The 17748-nt window shown below is 41.1% G+C and overlaps 1 protein-coding gene across 4 annotated transcripts; it reads left to right on the forward strand.

Annotated features, from left to right (window-relative positions):
• The first annotated feature begins 13 nt into the window (after window positions 1-13).
• sdccag8 (SHH signaling and ciliogenesis regulator SDCCAG8) lies at window positions 14-17740 on the forward strand. 4 transcript variants are annotated; one of them, XM_022247967.2, is made up of 16 exons: window positions 14-231; window positions 2781-3079; window positions 3978-4139; window positions 5279-5398; window positions 6284-6394; window positions 7567-7631; window positions 8437-8631; window positions 9220-9358; window positions 9997-10149; window positions 10736-10870; window positions 11662-11778; window positions 12510-12638; window positions 14649-14781; window positions 15039-15156; window positions 15742-15916; window positions 16535-17740. In XM_022247967.2, exons 1-16 carry the CDS (start codon window positions 144-146, stop codon window positions 16718-16720), a joined length of 2325 nt encoding a protein of 774 aa, XP_022103659.2. In that variant the 5' UTR covers window positions 14-143; the 3' UTR covers window positions 16721-17740. The 4 variants fall into 4 exon arrangements, with proteins under 4 accessions (XP_022103659.2, XP_022103660.2, XP_022103661.2 ...); XM_022247968.2 differs by having other exon boundaries at window positions 15-231; window positions 3981-4139; XM_022247969.2 differs by lacking the exon at window positions 14-231 and adding an exon at window positions 259-386.
• Window positions 17741-17748: the final 8 nt, after the last annotated feature.

Consider the following 17748-nt stretch of genomic DNA (forward strand, 5'->3'; position numbering starts at 1 on the left):
TTGATTGGACAAAAATTGACAAGACACAAATGACGAACGGTTGTCGAAGTTCCCGTCGCATACCAAAATGACGCTGTCACGGGTCAAAGCCCCACAATACTACTACGATCTACTCATGTCGTCTGCTTTCATTCGTACTTTGAATGCGTGATGTAATGGCGAGAATGGAGCCATTAGATCTTTCTGACTTGGGGGAGGGGACGTTTTCGAGTTACCAAGAGACTGTGAGAGGTATGGAGACATGAAAGTTCCGTTTGAAAGGCGCCAACATCGAAATGTTCCCATTTCTATGATCCTCTTTTTTTCTCCCAAATCCTGCACTACTCACTAGCCTACACTGCACCAGACACCATCACTGACTGCTGTGTTGGCAATGTCTTTTGTCAGTACGTAAAACTAAGACTTCCATCATAATATTGAGTCATAGGCCTAACACTTTTTCCTTGCATTAATAAATGAGTTATGACGTATGAGGAAACATTTGCTTTGGCAGTAGGCTTACTGAATACTGTTGTGTTGTTCTCGCGGTCGGACGCAGGTTGTTCCATTTATTGCACTCACGTCTGGGCAAAGCCAAAGGGGCAACTCTCCAGTCACAGCGGCTAGCAGCCTATTACAGGGACTTCCATGTTTTCCTTCTTCTTTGCTGCACTATGATACAAAATAACTGAAACCTTTTCGGTACAATGTGGGAAATATTCATAGGCCTAGCGCATAAATTGTGAAATTTCAGGCACATTTGTTGCAGGTCCAAAGCCTGTATGCCCCAACAAGTAGCATCAGTCCCGACTACAGTTGGGCCGGCCCAACTATAGCCCAGAATGACAAGTTCAGTGTGTGCATGTTGGTTAAGTGCCACAAATTAGGCCTAGATGAATTATGTCAGGAGTGAACTGCATAAAGTTGGGGAAGGTTGAGAAATTTTCTACAGAGACTGGTCAACAATAGTTGGTTCAGCCCATGTGCAGCACTACAGTTGGGACTGTCACAGATGCTACAGTTAGGCATAACAAAGATTAAGAATTCATAGGCCTAAGCCAGTAATTCAGATTTTCCCCATAGACCACAACACTGTGTTTGCCCCGTTGAGTTTTGAGTGTGAAATATGGAATAGCCACCGATTGACCAATCAGAGAGAAGAATCAAGACTCAGTGACATCATCCTACATGTAACTGTGAGAATGAGTGTCCTAAAATGCCACACCTGGAGCCTACTGCCTATTATGAAACCTGACATTAGGCCTATTTTGTTTAGGCCGATTAAAATCAATTCTATGTTTATCATCACTCAAAGTTATATTTTTGGGCCCGGAGGACATTTGATATTTTAAGTTAGTATTTTCCAGACTTTTCCACACCTTTCTTGTACGGTATTTTAATACTTGAGTGTTCCATATATCATAACAGCATGATCAGACCAATCGGTCATGGTTGAGGATTAAAAAACACAAGGCAATTTTTGTGGTGCAGACACATCTGCAAGGTTGAAAAAGGCTGGAAATTTGTTAAAAAGTTGGAAATATCACATTTCAAAAAAGTCGGGGCGGTTGGGAAAATCCGGTTAGGTGGTGATGATAAACAAGGAATTAATTTTAATTGGCCTTAGCAGGGAAAACAAATGAAGAGTCTATTTCATGATTTAGGCCTAGAATTTTTTCATATATCAGTCTCTTGCTACTACTAGGGGTTGGGAAGAGTTCCATATACAGATGCCAGTAATTATTCCCTACAGCGATATTATTAGCCATCAGAGAGCAAATCTTGTCCAGAAATGTTCAGTTTAGGAAGGAAAATACCAAGTCGTTTACTGAGAAAACACTTGTAGAATTTTTCAGACCAGTTTCATAGGGCTGTGCATGGGTTGTCAAGTGACATTCATATGTAGAACTCTTTCCCTAGGGTTTAATAGTGTTCAGGGCATCAACAATCAATAGATGTCCAGGGATGGAACTTTTTCCAAAATGTGCAATAAAATATACATATATTTACCTCAAAAATAGGCCTAGGCCTGCTACCAAGATGAAAGGGCTTGTTTGTTTCTCCAGCTCACATCCATGATCTTGATCTTGATCTCAATCATTGGTCACAGTGCTGGTAGTAGTTTGCTTCATTGGGCAGGATCTGATGTCAATGACACTTTCAAATCGGGCATGTTAACCATAGAGCTTTAACCAAGGATATAAAGGACCTCTTGAGCCACGCTCACCCTCCAAACTAATTTTTCTTGCTGCCAGCAATATGCCTGTGTGTTTGTAACCCTCCTGTGGATGTTTGCCCTGTATCAAAGCAGGAGCAGACAATAAATTACTGAGATCTGGATCAATCTGAAACGGGCCTTTGGCATGTTTGGTCCGTGATACATGTCATTTTGCCTTTTCATTCTAGGACATGTTGAAGAGACAGAGCAGTAAGACATACATGTACACATGTAGTTCTAAGACATTCTGAGGTAGTGGACGTGGTCAGGCAATCATATTCAAATGTTCATAAAGTGAATGTAATTTTTGTAAGACATTGTTTCTCAGACTTGGTTCAAACTTGCTTGAGCAACTCCAGCCCAAATGCGCGTGACATGGAAATTTATAACGTACATGTAGAGAAATTCACAAATTTCCTGTCTTTTGAAGTAAACCCTGTTATTCATATGTTCACCCGAAGTTATTTTTATTGTGGCATACAAATAAACTGGCAATGGAGCTGAATTTTGCCCAACAAGAAGGCCAGAAATACTTTTCTGTCAAATTTTCTTTTGGTTTAATATTCTCAAAAATTTATTTTAGGGCGAGCAAATGAATCTCTGCAGGAACTCAAGCACACATTCACCACTCCTTTCCCGGGACCGCAGTCTCTGAAGCCGCCCCTGTCTACCAGCCCCAGGCATCAGTCCACTACCCCTCGGTCCAGCCGTGAATCGCTGCGACTGACCAGGAGGGATCACCAAGGTGCTGTCGACAGACTCAAATCGCTGCTGCAGCAACACCAGCAAAACCAGATGCCACGTCAACACAGTCGCCATGACGATGCATTCCAGCAAAATGCGTCTACACGTACTCCTGGGATCAGGCCAAGGCTAGATATGGTACGTGTACATGTATGGCCCAAACACTTAATGTTGTTATTTCAAACATTTCGATTTACCAATCTCAGTTTGGGAATTAACTGATAAGTTTAGGGAGAAACATTGTGTCAGTGTACATAACTCTGTTGGAAGACACACACACTGGTTTTGTAGTTGTGGACACTACATATGTTTTGAAATTCAGATGTGGGAACAAAAACACCCACACTTGTTCTTTGTTCTCCTGTGTTTACGAAAACTCGGGCAAAATGCTCCTTTAACTCCCACTAGGATGACTCCTTCAAGCTAGATTTTTGATGATGATTTCCTGGACTGCTCCTCTTCGTTTTGCCACGATAACCCTGACCCCAAAATGCCTCTGAAGCTGTTTTTCAGAGAGGGGAATGCATTGTGTGGACATGTGCTAGTCCACACAATGCCATCACACTTCACATTATCTGGACTTCTCTTGTGCAGAGATCCACACGTTGTATGCCGCGCCTGTACATTATGGGGACACAGTTTTGTCCCCGGCCAGTTCCGACTTTCCTTACAAAAGAAATGTCCCCTCAATGTGGTGAATGCCTGTCCAATATGGTAACCACATCTGCAAACTGCATTTTTTTTTTACAGTAAAAGAGAAGACAGAAGAAATCAATTTCACAAAAGTTAAAATGTGAAAAATTCAGTGCATGTAATTGATGACAATTACAGTGCAAAATTGACAGTTGCCAAACAGGAGTCTTCCATCAGTGACCCTTGTGCCTCGTGTGACTGTGTGTCCACATTTGTTTTAATATTAGAAATATCAGTACATGTGCAGCGGCTATATGGATCCAGTTCATTGGCAAAACCTACATGCAAGTGTAGTGTTTCTCATGCGTTTTCGTAAGTTTGAGATTTATTATTTTTTTTGAAGCAGAGTAGGTCAACACATGCAGGTCCCGCAGCCTCTGCTGGGATAGGAGCTACGTCACCCATGATGAGTGAGAATGAACCAAGACTTGAAGACGTCTTACCATTCATGATCAGCCAAAGTGCTTACATACAGCAGCTTGAAGGAGAAAATGCCTTCTGTAAGGTAACTAGCAAGGTTGGCTTCAGACTTGTACTCAAGTCGCTCCAGTTCCGTACAAAAAATGACTTTCTGTAGACGTTGTACATGATAGCTTTTGTTCCAAAGGTACTGTACACGAGTGAACCTTTTGTGCTATCTCTCTGTAACAAAACAAGTTACCGGAAAGATGGCTGCCATGCACAACTTCCATTGGTAAAATTCTAATGTAATCATTACAAGATGGCACCAAAATAGATCTCAATTCTTATCATGCCTGTTCAGTCTACAGGAGGGAGTGGTACCATTTCTCTCTCTGGTTTCCAGGCGGGGGGGAAGGCTCACTTTTGTGCCAACTTTACACGGCAGTGCTTTTGTTCAAAGCACATGACAATAGGTATGATTCTTCACAGCAGTACATTACTGACATCTACAAGCAAGTTTGAGTTTCCGCCATTTTGAAAGCCATTGATCTAATTTGGCTGGCACCAGGGATATATATTCTACACAGGTTACCATTGGTTGACAAATAATTATTGCTCAAACTTTGTTTTATTTATTATTTTTAAAAATTTATTTATACCTGATCATAAAACAGCACATTTAGCTTTGATTACAGGATGATAATGAGTGAAGAAGACAAAGGAATCTTTAGTTTTAGCAGTGGGAGAAAAACCCCCGGATAAATGTTTCAGGGAAAACCCATGGACTCAGGTGCGTGTAGGGACTGAAAACCCAATCCACATGTGGACCGAGCCGGATTCGACCCCGGGCCCGCAGAGGTGGAAGACAATGACTAGACTCCCTTTGTGATCTTTGTATTAAAACAGGGGCGTTGATGATGAATAAGATACTTGATTCGACATAACGGGGGGGTTGTAAATGGACTGCCCCTTAACTCACTTCCCCCATTCTACACCATTAAATTGAACTGGCAAGCAGTCAAACCCATTCCATACCATTCCCTGCCAAAGCACAAGTTGAAAGTTGCCTCCCGCAGACCCATTTAGCCACTTGTCTCTTTCTTGTGAGTAGACATGACATCATCAGTTCTTGCACAGAGGCAATAAAGCCACTCTATCCAACAAGGCTGTTGAACCGATATTGACCGATTGCGGGATCCATTTGTATTGATCCAATTGGTTTTCTGTTGGCTGATTTTTCAGGATGAGCTGGCATCCTTGAGAGTCAAGATTCAGAGTGTTGTGGATGACAACATCCAACTTCACGAGGAGCTGAAGACGTCAGTTGTCAAACTTGCCTTAGATGAAGGAAAGGCTGATCAGGTTTGAAAACCAAAACCTTTTCTAAGATGGAACCTTTTCTTTAACCCCTTCGAGCCGGGAGATGTTGACAGCCTCGGCTTTGTGTGAGGATAGTGCATACCATATACATTCTATTCATCATTTACCTGCAGTTTCAATGTGGGCCTGCTGCTGGACAGGGCTTTGCAGACTGGGCATACTGCAACCCTGCAGTCACAGTGAAAAGAATCCCACCGTGAAGGGGTTACTGTGGCGTGTTTTATTGTCTAGTTGCAGCGAGAAAATCTATAAACCATCGTATTGAACAGTGATGAGCCTTTATGAATATGATTCCTTTGTAGAATTGATCATTTCCGATTGTTTTCAGCACACCTTACGTACACCATGAAAATGTTTGCAAAAGTTGTGCCATAATTTACTGCGCAGGTAACGGACATATGCACAGCATAACTTCCATGAAATTATCGTGGTCACAATTTGCTGTACAGCTTGTTGAATTCATGCCAATCACAATGGCGTAACTTCACCTACGGTAGACCACATTGTGTAAAGTTTCATGAGATTGGCTGCAGGCTCTGTAAGTTTGTGTCCTTGATGTTAATGTGTGCAAATTATTTCTCTCAAGTCGGAACTGATTGACTGAAATGACTGATTGTTCGTCCTCCGAAAGCCTTTCTTTGGTGATGCTTGTTATCAAAGATTGATAAAGTACGGGAAAATATGCCATTGAACATGATCTTTAAAGCAAAAAATGGTTTGTCCTAACTGAAGTAATTTTATTTGATAAATTAAGTTGAATTCTTTTTTCCTGCATTTTGTTTTCCAAATTTTAGTCTTTAAGTCAAGGGATCATTTTTATCTTTTTACCTGGATTACATCTGTTTTGTCCATCATTCACCATTGTAGGGTCATGAAGAAGCCAAAAAGGATGCTGCTGTCTTGACTGCCGATCCATTGAATATCACTCCAGAAACACAGGCAAACAGGAATACCTTCAGCAGAATGGCACAGGAATTGGTAGGTGTTCACAGAAGGGGGTTTTTCTCAGTGAAGTGATGCCAGAGTGAGGTTTCTATCTTGTACTTTGTCTCTGCTGGTGAATGGGCATGGATCGAGTTGGTCTGTGCTCACTGGACACAATGTACATATGGTGGCATACGGCGTCAGCAGCATTGGACTGTGATATAAATTCTGATAGAGGTGTGCTTTTCAGGAATAATTATAACTGTCCAAAGAACATCACAACCAGAAGTGACTCATCGACGCATGTTGCGCCATGCACTTTATAAGGAAATGACGCAGCGTATGCATAAGTAAGTAAGTTCACAGTGCAGTTTGACTGGGAGTTCCAGATGTTGTGTCAGGAAACGTGACAAGCTGTGTAATTGCAAATTCAACAACTTTAACCTTAATTTCCTCGATGTTTGTCCTTTGAAGCCTCCTGAATTCTCATAAATGCAAAAATCTTGCAGTGATGTAAATCGTCAGTTTTTTTACCTAAACAGTAGAGCTTTTTATATCATTGCCAGAGTGCTCACTCATTGTGAAAGGTAAATCCTGCTTGGCACATCCACGTCTGTGATCAAAAAACCTTGTACAGCTTACAGCTACGGGTATTTTTATGTCTTAGTCAGTAATTCTGAAGTAACGTGTCAACAAAGCTGATACTCCCTAAATCTAGACACACAGTCCATAAATAAACATTTTGTTAAGCTTGCTGTAAACGACAAATGCGTCTGTGTTGCAATGCAGATGAGTAATGATAGAAAATGTATTTTTATGTTAATTTTGTATGTTGTAATTGCACATTACGTTCAGAAGGAATTCAGTCTCATTTCGTTATGTTCTTCAAATACATGCATAAATTAAAATGTCTGTGCCCAGGATGTATGCTTTGGACCGTACAGTTGACCGTTTGGAACCATGCCCTGAGGCGTGATGGTTGCATCACCGGTTTTTAATTTGTTCTTGGTCATCAGTACAAAGGGACCCATCCAAATGAAAGTGATTGTCTGAGATGTCACTGACTACTGGTACATGCTCAGTCTCACTGAGAGAAGTAACCTGTGCTGTGCATGTGAACATTGTTAGAAAGCAGTTGGCTGGTGGTTGAACTTGTTAAGAAATGTTTGGAAATGCAAACAGTGTGAACAAATTGCTCAAGCAGTCCCATTTGTCCCGCCTGATAGGAACAGATGAAAGCTCTCCATGAAGCCAAAACAAACCGACTTGAAGCACAGCTGTCCTACACGAGGTGAGGAATCATTCTTAAAATATGGGGTGCACATCTGACTTCTGTGATTTTGTAAGTTTAGAGTGATAAAATAATGAAAATTACCTGCCAAACAAAGAAATCGTTTGAGATCAAATTCAGTGATCTTTCCATGTCAAGTTACACAGGTCAGGTGTAACAGGGACACAAAAATGGCGCATTTTTTGGCCCCAAAGTTATAGAGTAACCCTGATTTAAGTATGAATCACGTTACCCAGTGGTACAGACTAATCGGGCAATCTGGCTTGGAAGCCAATGCTGCAGTGACACTGCTCGTGGGTAGGGGGTGCCTTAAATGCCTCGCTAATTAATAGAGTATTTTGACTTGCCAGGATGCCAGCATGCTGCCAGTTTCAGAAAATGTTTAGGAGTTCCATGCCACCTCAGTGATGGCATCTTGCTTGGTTTGCCTATAGAGTTGCGTATGAAAAATCTTAATGATTTACCATAAATCTGTATGCTCATCAATCGTTGTGATTCAGATGTAATGTCATCTCCCGTTCAACCCAAATTAAAAGGCATTCTTATCAGTTGTTTGATGAGACATGCTGCAGCTGTAGTGATGCCAACCATCTCTGCCCATGAGGAACCTACTAACACTTGGACTGTAGAAAGCAAGTCCAGGCAACCTACCTTGCTTGGGGACACACATCCCACAATTCCTCGGGGTGGACTCAAAATCCCACCCACCGTTGAAAACGTCACCCATGTCATCTTGTATTTGACACACTCAGCCCACACTCCGTTTTCTGAGTTCTTCGCTCTCATACTCTTTGCATTCCTCCAGGTCAGAGCTTGAGAAATACGAGCGGCAGTGTGACGAGCTGCGCTCTAAGCTCCGGATGGCAGAGTCCATCAATCTGATGTCGAGGGAGGAGACTCAGTTGGAGAATGGTCTTTGCGTCAAGTGTGCCCAACACGAAGCAGTCATTGCATCCACGCATGGCAGTGCTCACGTCAAGGCAATGGAGAGAATCACGAGGTAGGACCATGCGGATTTCTCTTCCTTTTCACATTTGCAAAGGCGGAACTCTTGGATCAGTTAAGGCCGCTGCATATTAAATTGACGCAGAAAGGGAAGTCACACTATCTGTATCCGTATAGATATGCCCCAGTATAACTACTGGCATAATTCCGATAGATGAGGGAGCAGATGGACCAAAAATATGACAGGACCATACTGTACCTCAGGCAAACACAAAAGGAAAGAGAATTGGATGTCACAAAACGTGTGTGGATACGGTTGAGCTTACATGTGTGTGACTTAAGCAAAATGCAGTGCGAACATGTGATCTGTCGTCATAAATTTGCACATGTGTTAGCTTTCACACTGAGCATGTACAAATCAAAGTCTAGGCAGAATCTAAATGTTACTACGATAGCTGCTGACTCGGTTGATCCAGGTAAATTAGGCAATTACATGTAACCTGGACTTATACTTTCAAATCTTCCAAGGTTCAACTCCTTGTCACGCCTTATTTTGTTCACTGTACTATTGCATCCTTTCTTTCATGGAAGGCAAGAACTCTGATGAATTACTCAATTTTGGACTTTGTTTCTGTTGATCTAGTGAGCGCGATGAATTGATGGAAACGTTGACAAGACTGAGGGCATCAACGAATGATTTGAGACAGAGAGAATTGAATGCTTACAATCAAGTCAAGCAGAGTGTTACCATGGTGGAACAAGCGCAGCTGGAGAAGACTGAGGTACAACATTCCTTTCTCTAAACAGTCAAATATTCTCTGGATTTTCTATTACCTGTACAAGAATCATGATTTAGGATTTATTTTTGAGGAAAAGAGAACCAGTATTTACACCATGCCATGTAAAAAGTGTAAAAACAAGAATGTTTCTACATGTATGGCATTGAAAAATCAATGCACATTATTTACGAAGTATAATTGTCTCATAAAATAACTGCGATTTGAAAAGAGAATAGTGAAGTGTTCTAGCATTTTAAAAGTGCAAAGAAAAAGCTGCAGAAATAGGGATATATTAAAACACTTGGGTATTCTTGATTTTCTGTGTCAAACCTAAGTGGATTCTCCATAAAAATGATTTATTTTGATATGTTTTTTGTGAAAATGGATGTCAGTATTAAGGCAGCCATTCCTTCAAAATACGTGAGTGATGGTGCCCTAAGTGCCAATAAAAGTAACTTCAAAGTTTGTCCTAAGGACATCTTAAGACAGGTGATATATGCACAGGGACTTTTCACTTTCTTAATGAAATACATGAGTTGTTTATTGGCATACTTATCAAAGAACGTGTCATACTTTATCTCTCCGTGAAATGGGCAAGTGGTTGTGCTTGCTGCATTCTGACTTGTGTGACCCTCTTCCAGCTTCTTGTCCAGAGAGAGCAGCTAAGGGACGACCAGGCTCGTCTGCAGCAGAGGATGGAGGAGACGATCCTGGAGCATCAACGCAAACTGCTCCAAGAACGAGAACTCACCAGGAAGGAATGCCAACATGAAATGGAACAACTCAGCCAAAAGGTAGTCACAGGCAACGGAAGAGGAACTCCTGATCAAACCTTTATTGTCATCTTGAGATCTGATAACTCATGTAGTTGTCTGAGCTACTGTCCAGTGGATGATTCAAATCCAAAGACACTTTAGAGTTCTGACTGTAAATATTTTGTGGTTGAATTTGATTTCACTTTGAAGCTTCTCAGTAAACATTTGATACTTATAATCTGGTGTCTTACATTTAATTGTATGTAATATGTTTGCTTATATCCATTTAGTGATGTGATGGACATACACCAAGTGCATTGATGATAGCAAAAGTTCCCCATTGCTTATTTGTTTATCTCTTCATTCATCGATTTCTCCAATCCAACCCTTCTGTGGCCGCACTCTTCAAAAGCCAGAAATTGGTTTGGAAGATTCTGCAGGAATGAGGAAGACTGATAGGGCTGCAGTTACTTTACGTGGGACTTGACACCTCGGAAAAGTCACTGAATTAAATACAGCCACGTAATTGTCAGTGTATGACTCAGGAAAGTCCCAAACCAAAATACATCGGGAGATAAGGTTAACTCCTAATGATTTATATGTCATGTTATTATTTTGTTTTCAGATTACGAAATTGACAGAGGATCTGGGGTCCTCACAGAACCAGTTAGACCGAGTCACAAGAGAGAAAGTGGCCGTCCAATCGGAGATGGAACAGTATAAAAGCCAGATCATGCAACATAGCAGTGAAATCAGTCAGGTAAAAATGATGGCATTCATGATATTTTATAACTTAGTGGCATGGAAGGCATATAACATCAACCATGCTTTCATTTCCATAACATCCTCTGTTTTCTGTGAAACAAGAAGATAATCTCCAGTCAAAAACAAAACCCTGAGAAGAGGAAGAAAAAAATGCTATACACCATTTGGCTGGTTTATTTTTAGGTTCATTAATAGAGCATACACATTAAAATAAGAAAAGCACATCTATTCACATAAAAATGATATTTTTTATTGGAAATAAAAACACTGTTAGAGTCAACATGATAAAGGAAAATTTGTCCATTATGATGGTCCAACCCAGCGGAACTTGTTACAGTGCAAATTCAGTCAATGGATTTTCAGTTTGGACATGAGGCTGAAGAAATTAGGAACCTTGCTTAACTTAGAACCCTAGAAATCTCCAAATTTTTAAATCTCTTCTCCTGAGATGACTTTATCAAATACCAAAAGGAATTTTTTTTCATCTTGAATACCTCATTATCTCTTGCACTTACACATTCACATTGATGATGGCTAAATCCTCTCTCCGTCGGCATGTGTGTTACCACTAGTTTGCCCCCAGTATTTCGGAATCAGCCCTTATTTTCGGGTGGTCTCGAAGCATCCAACAGACCCCCCAAGTTGTCAGTGCAGTGCTTTCATTCCCTGATGTAGTTCTTACAACATCCACTTTTTCGGCAGTTTGTGCCTTGTGGTTTCAGACGGACACTGTAATTCATCCTACCAAGCGTTGTCCAATCTCATCCTCGATGCTCTCCCTCTCAGGTATCTCATGGTGTCCAGCTGTCGACAGCCACTGCTAAGGTGCAGAGAGACGAAGCGTTGAGACAGCTGGAGAGGCTAAGGCACTCTACCGAGCATGAACTCAGGGATAAGGAGCAGGTAGGATGCTTTTTGGAGCAAACCTTGCTACACATGTACTTATTCCAACTCTGATATGGAACTAGGATTTATTGGGAACATAGTCTCATAAAGAATACATATACATTTACTTTAATGATATGCAACCACAATTGCTGGAGCAGGGGAATTGGGAGAATTTGGAATCCTCTAGTGTTTTAGGTTGAGTCCCTGGCAAATCTTCACATGTCTATCAGTGTGGCGTCCGTATTCCTCTGTAATTGTTCATCCTCTGTGATTGGTGACAAGACTTGTGAATTAACTTGTGATCCACTCAACCGCCACACTCCCCTCCTCGCATAGACAGCCTTTTCTTCTAGTATTGCAGCACCACATACCGCGAGGAAGTGATTTAACAATGCCTCCACAATGCCCTGTCTCCCACTCATGACAAATTATTTTCTGGAAAGAGTTGTGTACTGGATTACGTCATTGCATTCACTGCGCATGACAAATGCTGACCCCGTTGCCTTCTGAGGCTAGAGAATAATTGACTCATACAATAAGACAATATTGGTATTCCAACTGTTCTTTTATACCACATGATCTTACAACTGGACTTCAAGAGAAGTACGACGTTAAACTTGGGCCTACACATGGATATTGTGCATTTGAAGAAATCAAGAAGATTCACACAATATTTGTATTATAATTTCCAAGACATTTTCAATATGTTTAATTGTATTGCTGGGGCTGACTCCCTTTTCACACAGGAAAATGTTCGTTTGAACAATGTATTAATGGAAACGAGAAGACGGTTAGAAACGGCTGAGAAAGAAGCAACTGTCAGCCGGGAGGAGTGTATCAAACTGACCGAGAGCCTCAACTCAGCTGAGAGAGAGGTCAGTAGCAACACGAAGGTACCATTGATGAAAGAAAACAGGGACCAACAGAGCCAATAAAGTGATCCCTGAAAAGGATTTGAAATTGGTGTCCCCGATTCCTGTCCTGAGTCTAATTTTATGGCTTTAGTAATATTTATACAAATTGTTGGTAAAACAATAGCATATTTCACAGTCTTCACAGCGAGGAAACTGTGGTTATGCACTTGCTTAAATCCAGTAACAAGATTCTCTGCTTACTCGATTAGCTCAGAATTGTTTGCTGGTGTCATTAACACAGAGTAAACACATCACATAGTGCGGAAATCTGTGCTTAGCAGAGCCATGAAATCAAACTCTGCCTGCCATGTTTGTACCCCAAACGGTTACCCCCAGTCCAGGTCCCTAGCCCTGTCAAGTTTTCCCTGACTGATGGCAAAGACAGATAGCCTGATGCCCAATACAGTCAACTCTCGTTATTAGGAAATCCGCGGGAACATGTAGAAATGTTTGTTGTATCCAAAAATCATTGTAGGCAGAACGCAGTGCAATGGCTTTGGTGCATTGTTGTTCAATGCCGTGTTCATGTACACTGTACATGCATATGCACGTGTATGCATGTATGTGCATACACGTGAACGTGTGGTTGATGTTATATTAAAAAGATCTTTTGGTTATAATTAATCAAATACATATATATTGTGATGTGTTTAGAATAATAAACTTCATTGTCACATGACAACAGGTTTATTAAATGTGCATGTGAGATTAAAAAAAGCAAATACATTTGAAAGCATTGATCCACTGATTTTTAAAAGGCTTTCAATCGCCATGGTTGACGACGAAGCCAACAGTAACTAACCTGCATGCACATGTAGGCCTGGATGTACCTGCAAGAATGTGAAGGCTCATCAACTAAAGCCCCCATCCATGGAAGTAGTCTTTCCAACACAAATTGTGTCATGGAGAGACATTTTTATTTAATTTTCCGTCTGTCTTATAATTTTCAACACTAGCTGCGTGACACGATTGATCGATAGTCCGAGTTTACTCGCCCACTGCTGCGCAGCCGCCTGCGCACGAGATGGTCACTAAAGAAGCAGGATGTCATGAAGGAATATTGCGATTGGATAGCTGTGTCTTGCAAAATGTACGTCATGAAAAACGCACAGTCTTATTGGCGGGTACGCTAGATCTTTTTGCAGTAACGTGTTGGGCGATTAGTTAGGCTCTTGAGATGTGAGAGTAGTCAAGTGAACTTATTTGAGCGTATTTTTATCACAATTGGGAATTGAATTTTTGGTTTGACGTTTGTGTAATCAATGTAAAAAATAATTGATTCTTGAATCATGCTGTATACTTGTCATATACTTGTCATAACTACATGTGATGACTACTTGTGAGGCACTGTGCACATGTTTTCACCACTGGGATTTGCAAATGCTCGTTATAAATGAGTCGTCAACAATGGTTTTTCAGGCAATGGAGTCACGGAAACTATTTGTTGTAACAGGAATTTTTTACAATGCGATTTCGCTGTAACAGATTTTTTCCCCATAGAGATGTGCACGTTTTCGCAGGGACCACAGACTTGTGTTTGTTATAAGCGGAATTTCATTATGGCCGACTTCGTAATAACGAGAGTCTACTGTACACTCACCGCATTAATGGTCAGTGACACCTTGGGCCATTGTTGTCACAGATTCCCTCTTTACATATAAATAAAAGTGGCTGTTGATAACCAGTGGTGGAGACAGTGCCCTAGTGCCTGGTTCCCTACAGTTGACTAGATGGTCCAAACCATCCATCGTTCAGGTGATGTCGGTCAAATTACGGTTAACTTTAGTCGTCGCTCAAACTTGCCAGTAAATGAACAAACTAAATGCTTATTCAGCTGATGTATCAGCCCAAGGGGCATTGTTCCTTGGTAACCTGCCCTTGTTACAGAGAGAACCCATTCCTATCAAGATAACATCAGATGTTGGTCCCCCGTAATGTGATCTGTCTATTTGCCTGTCTGATCTGTCTAAGGTGAGCCAAGCCAAGATGGCAAGAGGAAACCTGGAGAAGACTCGCCAAGACGAAGTGAAGACAGTGACACGCAGAGCACAGCAACGAGAGATGGACCTGCAGCAGACTATACATGAGTTAGAATCTAAGCACAGTGAGTTTGTCATCTTGGAAGGCTTTCTTCAAGTAAACAAATAGGAAAATCACCAATTTTCTGGTTAAGAATTTGAAATGAGTCATTCTTAGAATCCAATTTGTTTCTTCTAATCCAGATGTAATCCAGATTTTCCTTTTTATAACGGTACAACCAAAACATTTCCCTGAGTGGTATGTATTGGATTTATTCTTCCCCGCCCCCCAAAAAACCTGTCTTACTCGGCACTTCTTGAAGTTATTTTGTTATTTAAACAGCTTTAACAGTGGCAGAATTGGAGGACATGATAGCCAGCCAGAGCACTCTTATCAGTAAACTCAGAGATGAGGGCAGGACACTCACTGAACAGTTGGACCAACTCAGCAACAAGTACAGGTGAGCGACGAGAAACAATTTGCAAGTTTGACTTTCAGGATACATTTCACAAGACAGGGGGACACAGAATTTAATTAAAGAGTGTAAATATGGACCAGAGTTGTTGAGTTAGTAGGTTGAGTTTGAATCCAAGATTAACGTCTGCCACCCAGATTGAGTCTTGAATCCAAGATTAACTTCTGCCACCCAGATTGAGTCTTGAATCCATGTCCAATAACCAAGTATGCAGGAAAATGTTTCCATCAAGGGTCTTTGGCCTAATACCAGAAATAAACAAGTAGATCTGTCACATTTTGCCTCAAAGAACATTTTTACATAGAACATTTCGGGTATTTTCTCGGTCGAGATCATTTCTATTTGTATTCTCAAGGCCAGAATAAGATGTCGCTGTGTAATTTGCTAAATTTCAGGCTGTTACCGGGTCTGGAACCCCATTTATCAGTAAATGACATAGAATGTGTCACACTCTTTGCACTGATAACCTTCATAAAGCAGACTTCTTCCGATAGAGAGAGAGCTTTTTCTTTTCAGACGTTTCTCCCCAAAGTGCATATTATGAACTCTGTTATCATCACTGCCTTACAGGACTGAAATCCGAAGGTTGAAGCAGACTAACGCCGAGATGTCTGCCAGGCTGGAGAGACTGACCAATCAGCATGCCGAGATGGAAACCCAGTGCGTCGATCACGGCAGGATGCACAAGAAGATGACCAATAAACTACAGCAGATGGAGGATCACGCTCAGAGGAGTGCACAGCAGGTAGGGTCAACAATTTGACCGCGGGTCAAGTGCTCTTGAACATGGGGTATGTGCCATACAGTCACACTCAAATGACCTTTGTCATTGTTACGACAGTGTCCCGTTGGTTGTAACTCTCATGGCATTTTTGGTCAATGATGTTTCATACAGTTATTTTCATGTGATTGGTTTCCCTCTGTATTGATGAATGAAATTAGCTGTTAATGACAAGTGGTGCAAGCATGTCTGAGGGCCTGGCTCCACATGCTAGATAGTACAGCCATCCATTGTTGGTGTGACATTGGTCAAACTCTGGTTAACTTTATTGTCATTGCTTGAACTTGCCTAAGGACGTGTCTCATCCCCGAGTTGGAAAAGCTTTTTTTTCCCAAGCAATGATCTCCCTTGGTATGATGCTCTCTCCGTGAGCTTGCTTGTGTACATGTCTGTCTGCAGAGTACGTAGGACACTTATTCAGGTCTATGGAGGACAAATCTGTGTGCTTTATATCTCAAGGGAATTTACATGTAACCATGGTAACTGGTGACTGGTTTTAAAAGGCAAGGATTCACCATAAGGTGCCTCATTATAAAGAATCTTGGAAATAACGTGTGAACATTCACGAGATTTGTCTTTCAGATTTATGAGCTTCTGGAAAAGCAGACAAGCCTGATGCAAGAGAGACAGATGTTGAGCCAAGAGGTCGATTTCCTACGATCTCAGCAGAAGACCTCCTCACTGTTGAGCTCTCGGCACGCACCGTCTGATCTGGACTTGACGCCGGAGCTCGATGTGAACCTCCCTGGCAGAGGAGGGAACGGATGACCATGGTAGAAGGTGCACGGCATGCTCTCCAAATAGTTTTATTTTTACATCAATCAGCATTTACATTCCAAGGAATCAGTGCAGAGACCATCCATATTTCAACCATCTTGGATCGGCTCTGTGATAGTCAAGAACGGTCGAACATTGATCCTACCAACAGTGGGTCTCATTCATCATTAGTAATGATGGCCATGCATATGTAGCAGGCCACAGGAGAGAGCAAGACCTACGAGATCTGTGACGACATTTGACCCCATTCAGACAAGCATCTCGTTGAATGTGAATTGACAGCTGAAGCGCACGTTACCACCAATCAGCCACCTGTTAACCCATGATTCTTGCTTGAACCTGTTGACTTTCACAAAGCTCCTCTTCACTGTTGTCTTTGTACTGCATATTCCTCTCTTTGCATGTGAAGCTGACCAAGTCAGATTTTTTTTGGAAATTTGAACAGGGAAAGATTTCAGTTATCTGAAATTTACATCGTGCCAAATGCAGGTTGTTAAAAATACTCGTGGTAGTTTTAAAGTTAAATAATTGTCTTAAAAATGATTCTTTAAAAAAGCTACACACAAAAATTCAAATAGAAGTGGCAAGATTTATACTAACTTCATTAATCCTTGTTCGTTCATTTACTTACCCGTCAAACTGGCTTCTAAAGATGCCTTACGGCCTCTAACTTAAAGGGTTCCCATACTTATCACATCACATCAGTAGCATTTAGCACAGCAGGGATTAGTTGTTTTCTATATTTCACCTAAAACAACAATTGTTTGCTGAAATCATTCAGTTTTTTTCTCAAGGTTTACTTGAAACAGCAGGTAATTGAAATGGGTTTATTATAAGTTAATGGAATGTTGCAAAATTTACTACTAAGCAACAAATTCTTTTCTCAATGAAGAGACCAGACAGGTGGTTTTTTACTAAATTTTTATCAATTATTTATTGTATATTTGGAAACTCAATTTTTCTTGAGCAGGTTTTTGCAATAAATTGCTGTTTACTCATCGTGAATGTAGAGACATTTC

The sequence above is a fragment of the Acanthaster planci genome, linkage group LG01 (genome assembly GCF_054643075.1).
Source record: "Acanthaster planci isolate LZ-2023a linkage group LG01, COTS_SCS, whole genome shotgun sequence".
Lineage (NCBI taxonomy): Eukaryota > Metazoa > Echinodermata > Asteroidea > Valvatida > Acanthasteridae > Acanthaster > Acanthaster planci.

Bases quoted from the DNA above. Each gene is read 5' to 3' on its own strand.
- sdccag8 (XM_022247967.2), top strand. From the start codon at position 144: ATGCGTGATGTAATGGCGAGAATGGAGCCATTAGATCTTTCTGACTTG. The intron at 9,359-9,996 runs GTACAACATTCC...ACCCTCTTCCAG, and splicing joins CGCAGCTGGAGAAGACTGAG to CTTCTTGTCCAGAGAGAGCA. The intron at 15,917-16,534 runs GTAGGGTCAACA...TTTGTCTTTCAG, and splicing joins CTCAGAGGAGTGCACAGCAG to ATTTATGAGCTTCTGGAAAA.